At 60.4% G+C, this 6,335-nt stretch overlaps 1 protein-coding gene across 1 annotated transcript in view; it reads left to right on the forward strand.

Annotated features, from left to right (window-relative positions):
• Positions 1–234: 234 nt before the first annotated feature.
• DNMT3B (DNA (cytosine-5-)-methyltransferase 3 beta) overlaps positions 235–6,335 on the forward strand; it is a gene marked incomplete at its 5' end in the record, with an annotated part of 9,235 nt that continues 3,134 nt past the window's right edge. The window contains 12 exon segments of the mRNA XM_010148220.1: positions 235–393; positions 1,066–1,173; positions 2,180–2,324; positions 2,550–2,678; positions 3,123–3,167; positions 3,483–3,565; positions 3,826–3,938; positions 4,306–4,489; positions 4,720–4,804; positions 5,302–5,447; positions 5,588–5,678; positions 5,890–6,038. Coding sequence (XP_010146522.1) covers positions 235–393; positions 1,066–1,173; positions 2,180–2,324; positions 2,550–2,678; positions 3,123–3,167; positions 3,483–3,565; positions 3,826–3,938; positions 4,306–4,489; positions 4,720–4,804; positions 5,302–5,447; positions 5,588–5,678; positions 5,890–6,038 — 1,437 coding nt within the window.

The following is a 6,335-nucleotide window of genomic DNA, read 5'->3' on the forward strand; positions in this document are numbered from 1 at the left end:
CGTGCTGCTGCGTGGTGCAGGGCTGGGAGCTAGCGCTGCCGGGGGGTGTTCTGCCGTGTTTTTGAGGGAGGGGGTGCAGCTTTTATCCATCATCGCACAGAGGTCCACTGCAGCAAGTGGCACGTGGCGCAGCCGCTCCGCAGGGTGTCCCATGGCCGTTTCCACCCCTGCGGCTGCTCGGATAAAATGGGGAGTTTGTGTCTTTGGCTGATCTGTGGTGTCTTTTGCCTTCAGGATGGAAAGGACTTTGGAATCGGGGAGCTCGTCTGGGGAAAGATCAAAGGTTTCTCATGGTGGCCTGCCATCGTCGTGTCCTACAGAGCCACAGCCAAGCGCCAGGCTGTCTCGGGCATGCGGTGGGTGCAGTGGTTCGGAGACGGGAAGTTCTCTGAGGTAAGCCTGCTGCCTGCCCCTGCCTGCGCCTGGTTTCTTCCTGGCTGAAATCCCTTCCCCTGCTCATTTCCGCCATCTGTCCCATTCCTGGGGCTGCCAGTGGGGTGTGTCTGCAGCCTCCCTGGGCATCTTGCGTGGTCAGGCGCTGCATGGCTCTGGTGTCAGTAACTAATGGCCGGCCACTGTAGGTGGGTGACAGGATCCAGCAGTGGAACAAAGGAAAATCCTGTTGCAGGTGTCTGCCCGGCACCTTTGCAGGGTTTTGTCCAAGCTCAGGTCTCCAGGGCTGCCCTCGTTGCTCTCTGCCTGGTTTGGGATGCGCTTCTGGAGCCCCTGAACCCCTTGGCTGTCCTGCATCTGCCCGGAGCTGCAGGCAGGAGGGAGGGGAGTGCTGTCCCCGGGTGCCTGTGCTGTGCTGTCTGAGCTGGCAGAGGGTGCAAAACACCCTTCCTAGCTGCAAATGCGATGTCTCTGCCCTCATCCCTCTGCAAAGCTGACAATAGAACTCCTTGCCTGGCTGCATGGGCCAGACAAAGCTTGGCCACAGCTCAGCGCCCTGGCCTGTGGCTCAAGAGCCGTGCTGGAGGGCACGGGGAGCACGGTGCTGTGGGGCACACGGCCGAAGCAAAGTGCGCCTGTGCCACTTGGTAAGCTTTTGTCGCTCTCCCGCAGGTTTCTGCAGACAAGCTGGTGGGACTGATGGCCTTTAGGCAGCATTTCAATTCTTCCACGTTCAATAAGCTGGTCTCCTACCGACGAGCCATATACCATGCCCTGGAGGTAAGCAGGGAGCAGAGCTGGGGTTGGATGTTAAGCATCGGGGCTCCATGGGGGATGCAGGGGGAGATGGGCTGTGCTCAGGGCTGAGCCAGTGAAGGAAATGCTTCTCTGGGGCAGGAAGAGCTGTGCCGGCCGGGAAGCTGGGCGTCTGCTCAGCCCCGGTGCCTGCAGAACCCGGGCAGTGTGCAGGGAGGTGGTTGGGACTGGGGCTTTTCCTGGCTCTGCCCCTGCACGTTTCTCTGCTTTGCTTCTGGGTGGGTTCTGGATGGTGCCTGCAAATCACCTTGAGAGTGAACAGCGGAGGGAGCTCCTGCCACAGCCCAGAGCTAAGCGCTTCCCCCATGACTGGGACAGATGTCTGTAGGCAAACCCTCCTTTCTCTGCTGAGACTATTTCCAAATGCAGCCGTGGGGCTGAGCTTCCCTGGCTTACTCTGGGGGAATCGGGGGCGTAACTGCTGCTGCTCCAGGGTCTGCGGACCCCCCTGGGGTCGGGCTCCCTCCGGACTTGTGTCAGCATCGCGGTTGCCAAGGCTGTGTCGTGCTGGCAGGAGGTGTCCTGAGCTGGTGCTGGGTGCCCTTTGCGGTGGGGCTGAGCTCCCCGTGGGACTGATCTCCATCCAGGGGGTGCATCATCCGGATTATGGTGCTGCAAACCCATAGGCCCCTCTTCTGCCTTTTGTTTTCTGCTTGCTGTTGCTTGCCAGTGAGCAGGGTTTGGGAGAGAGCTGATGCTGGGCTGTCCCTGCTCCTGACTGGATTGGGGCTGGTGGAGGCCAGACAGAATCATTGCTGGGAGGGATTGTGGCCAAGGGCACACCCAGAGCCGGAATCTGGCAGCTGCTGCTGTGCCGGGGACACTGAGCCCTGTGCATGTGCGCGTGGTGGGGAGGGGGCCCAGGACCATGGCCCCGGCAGGCATGTGGGTCATGCACGCTGCAGCCAGGCTGCTCCCCGGATGGGGGAACCAGCCTCGGTCATCCTGGCCATCCCTCCTCTCTCGGCAGGTTGCCCGGAGCCGGTCGGGGAAGACGTTTGCAGCCGCCCCCGGGGAGTCGCTGGAGGAGCAGCTGAAGCCCATGGTCGACTGGGCGCTCACCGGCTTCAAGCCCTTGGGCTAAAACAAAGCCTCGGGTCAGGTGGTGGCATGAGGTGGGCATGGGCAGCAGCTGTGGCTGTGCTGGTCCAGCCCCGAGGTGGCCCCAGGGCTGCTCACCCTCCCAGTCATTGCTCCTGGAAATCGGTGACCTGGCTGAGCCTTGAGCCATGTGTGGGGTGGTCAGGAAGGGCTCTGCTTTTGGCTGGGGTGGGACATGGGTGCGCTGGGGATGTCCTTCTGCTGGAGGCTCATCCCAGGGAGATGCTTTTCCCTTGCAGAGAACGGGATCCTAAGGAAAGGGACGGAAGAGGTGCTGTCCCTCGAGCAGTGTCCCCCCACCAAGAGGCTGAAGACCAACCTCTGCAACAATGGCAAAGAGCAGCGAGTGGAAGAGGACCAGACCCGAGGTAACCAGCAGCAAGAGCTGGGGAGCAGCGTGGCCTGGGCATCCTGGAAAGCACTGGGAAGCCTCTCTGGGAAAGGTCTCGGCTCTTCCCAGGGACCATGAGCTGGGTTTCCAGAGGGAAAAGGCTTTTGTGGCCTCGTGTTGCTCACTTGTGCCCTATGAGACACCAGCAAACCCAACTGCAAGACGTAGCACTGCAGGCTGGGCTGCTTTATTCGCTCGGCTTGGACAGGATCTGTGTGCGGCCACTTTGAGCTCTGGCTCTGTATCACCAGCAGTGGGCAGATGGGTTTTGCACCAAGATTTCCAGGGTGCCCATGGCCTGCCTTCTGTGCAAGGCTCAAACAAGCTGCTTTGGTGCAAGAAATAAGGCGCCTGTAAGAGCTCGTTTAAATTTTGTTACAAAAGGATTGATAAATTCCCCTTTTTTTTTTGTTTTATAAAGAGCAAATGGTTTCTGAAGTTACGAACCACGGTGGGAGTCTTGAAGGTAATCGATGGCCCTGTCTCTCTTGGGAAAAGGTGTGGGGCTTGCAGGTAGCCCTCGGCAAAGAACGAGGGTCCCTTTTTAGCCACACCGTGTAGAAAGGGGGGAAAGCGGGGACTGCAGGTTGCTGGGTGTCCCTTTGTGTTGCGGGGAGCAGATGCTGTGCAGGTCCTGCCTGCGGGGCCTGTTTCTGGGGCAGCCAGACGTGGTCCGGAGGAGCAGCTCCAGCCCCTGCGGCTCGCAGTGGGGTGGGGGCATGGATCCGCGCTCTGTGTGGGGGCCCCTGCCCCAGGCTGAGCACAGGTCTCTGCCACACAGAGAGCTGCTTGTCCTGCGGGAGGAGGAACCCGGCCATCTTCCTCCCCCCCCTCTTCCAGGGGGGCCTGTGCCAGACGTGCAGGGTAAGTGCTGCCGGGGCGAGTGGGGACCTGGAGCCGGAGAATGGGGGTGCGGGGACAGGAGGGGTGACTCTGCCAGATCCTGGCCCTGCTGCACCCACCATGGGGCTGTCCCTTGGCGTGTTCTCTGCTTGAAGCACCAAGGATGCTCATCTCCGAGCTCTCACCGTGCACCAGGGATGGAGCAAAGCTGCGTTCTCTGTTCACGCTCTGAGCACAGATCCTGATCCTCTGTCCTCTCCTCCCGGCTGTCCTTTCGCTAGGATAGATTCCTGGAGCTCTTCTACATGTATGATGAGGATGGCTACCAGTCCTACTGCACCGTCTGCTGCGAAGGCAAGGAGCTGCTGCTCTGCAGCAATGCCAGCTGCTGCAGGTGAGCCCTGAGGGACCCGTCTGCTCCGCGGGCTGAGCTCCCAGCATTGCTCCTGGGGAGCCACAGGGAAGCAGGATCATGCGTGAGCCTGGGCAGGGTCCTGTGCTGGGCCCCAGGCAGCTGCCATCCCTGCCCATCCCTGCTGAGCCAGGTTGGCAGGAGTTTTACCCACGCCTGGGTCACCAGCGTTGGTTAGCAGCCCTAAAAATCGGGGTACTGCTTGGGAAAACATCCTGCAAAAAGGGGCAGGAGCTCCAGTGCCAGGCAGGGGAGGTTCCAGGAGAGGCTGGGGTGTTCCAGGAGAGGCTGGGCTGTCCCAGGGCCGTTTCTGGAGGTGATGGGCACAAGCTGTTTGTGCTTTGGGCAGGTGCTTCTGTGTGGAGTGTCTGGAGGTGCTGGTGGGGCGAGGGACATCGGCCAAGGCGAAAGAGCAGGAGCCCTGGAACTGCTATATGTGCCAGCCCCAGGGGAGCTACGGGGTGCTGCAGCGCCGGCAGGACTGGAACACCCGCCTGCAGGACTTCTTCACCAGCGACAAGGGACAGGAATACGTAAGGGCTGCGGGCAGGCGAGTCAGCACGCTGGGATTTGAGGGAGGGCGCCACGGAGGGCAAAATCCCTCAGCCCTCTGCCTTGATCTCGCTCCTCCAGCCTCTCGGAAGGTGCTGGGCTCTTGGCCCTTCGGGTGTTCCCCCAAAGGTGGAGGCAATGCTGAGGTTTGGCCTCGTAGGGCATCACAGCTCTGCCGGGAGCTGGGGCTTCATTGCAGTGTTCATTGCAGGCTGCACCCAAAATCTACCCAACGGTCCCAGCAGCGAAGAGGAGACCAATTCGAGTGCTCTCTTTGTTTGATGGCATAGCAACAGGTGAGGCACGGGAAGGGCACCGTCCTGGCGGCTCGCAGCACTGCATGTCTGGGATGAACACTTCCATGGCCTCAAACCTGTCTCTGAAAGCTTGGAGGGGAGAAGGGACAAGGAGTGGGGAACCCCATCAGAAGGGGTGAGGGCAGGGCTGGACAGGGCTGCGGAGGATGGAGGGAGGGCATGGGAATTTCCTTCACAGTGATTCCTTCTTGGGTGGCTGGTTTTACTGAGGAGCAGGAGCTGTGGGGGTGCTGGTAACCTGGCCCCTGGTGAAGAAGTGCCTGAGGGGAACTGGTTTGACTCAGTTCACTCAGTTCTGCTTTCTGGGAGCAAACCTGCCTGGAGGAACAGGTCGGAAAACCGGTTTGCTCAACCAGAAGTCCTGTGTAACTGCACCCACCCAGGACAAGCAAAAGTGGCCACGTCGAGCTGCGCAGACGAAGGAGACCGGGAGACTAAAGAGAGCAGTGCAACCTCAGGCCTGTGTCCCTTGGCAGGGTACCTGGTGCTGAAGGACTTGGGTATCCAAGTGGAGAAGTACATCGCCTCGGAGATCTGCGAAGACCCCATTGCCGTGGGCACCGTGCGGCACGAGGGCAACATCACCTACGTGCAGGATGTCAGGAACATTACCAAGAGAAACGTGAGCACAGCTGTTGCGGGAGGGCTGGGAATGGGGCACCACGGCCGTGTGGGGCTCGCCCCACAGCCCTGGGACCAGCTTGCCCCCTGCCCTGCCAGGGAGGAGGGACCCTCCTGACTGGGCCTGTCTGTTCGCTCTAGATCGAGGAGTGGGGTCCCTTCGACCTGGTGATCGGTGGAAGCCCCTCTAACGACATCTCCCTTGTCAGTCCAGCCAGGAAGGGGCTGTATGGTAAGGCTGCTTTTCCTCCTCAGGGCTGGGCACCCCCGGGGCATTCCTAAAGAGCCACCTGAAAGTCCAGGTTCAGCCCCGGTCTGCATTGGTGGTGGCTCCCGGAGTCGCAAACCGTGGGGCAGCACCTGCAGAGCAGAGGTTCTGTGCATGCCAGTCGCGGTGGGGAGGCCTGTGCCCCCCGTGCCACAGCTCATTCCTTCCCTTGCAGAAGGAACCGGGAGGATGTTCTTTGAATTCTACCACCTCCTGAACTACGCCCGTCCCAAGGCAGGAGAGGAGCGGCCTTTCTTCTGGATGTTTGAGAATGTGGTGGCCATGAGGGTCAATGACAAGAGGGACATTTCCCGGTTTTTGGAGGTAGGGATTGCCGCTTGCTTTGGGAAAGGCGCCAGAGCAGGAGACACTGGGCTGTGCAAGGGGTGCTGGGGCTGTGAGGGGGCTGTGGTTTAATATGGCCCTGATGCCGGCATTTTAGTCTGGGCTCTGGATCCCGGATCCCCTCTGGCTTTCAGCACGTTAACCCCGAGCGCTGGTGCTCTGGGGGGAGGTTTTTGCCAGCCATGCAGAAAGCATCTGCTCAGAGCAACGCCTGTTATTTCTGGGGACAGGGAGGTCAGGGACTGGAAAAGATTTTTAACTCTGTGGTAGCCAGGG

This window comes from Eurypyga helias, unplaced genomic scaffold (genome assembly GCF_000690775.1).
Source record: "Eurypyga helias isolate BGI_N326 unplaced genomic scaffold, ASM69077v1 scaffold26913, whole genome shotgun sequence".
In the NCBI taxonomy this organism is placed as follows: Eukaryota; Metazoa; Chordata; class Aves; order Eurypygiformes; family Eurypygidae; genus Eurypyga; species Eurypyga helias.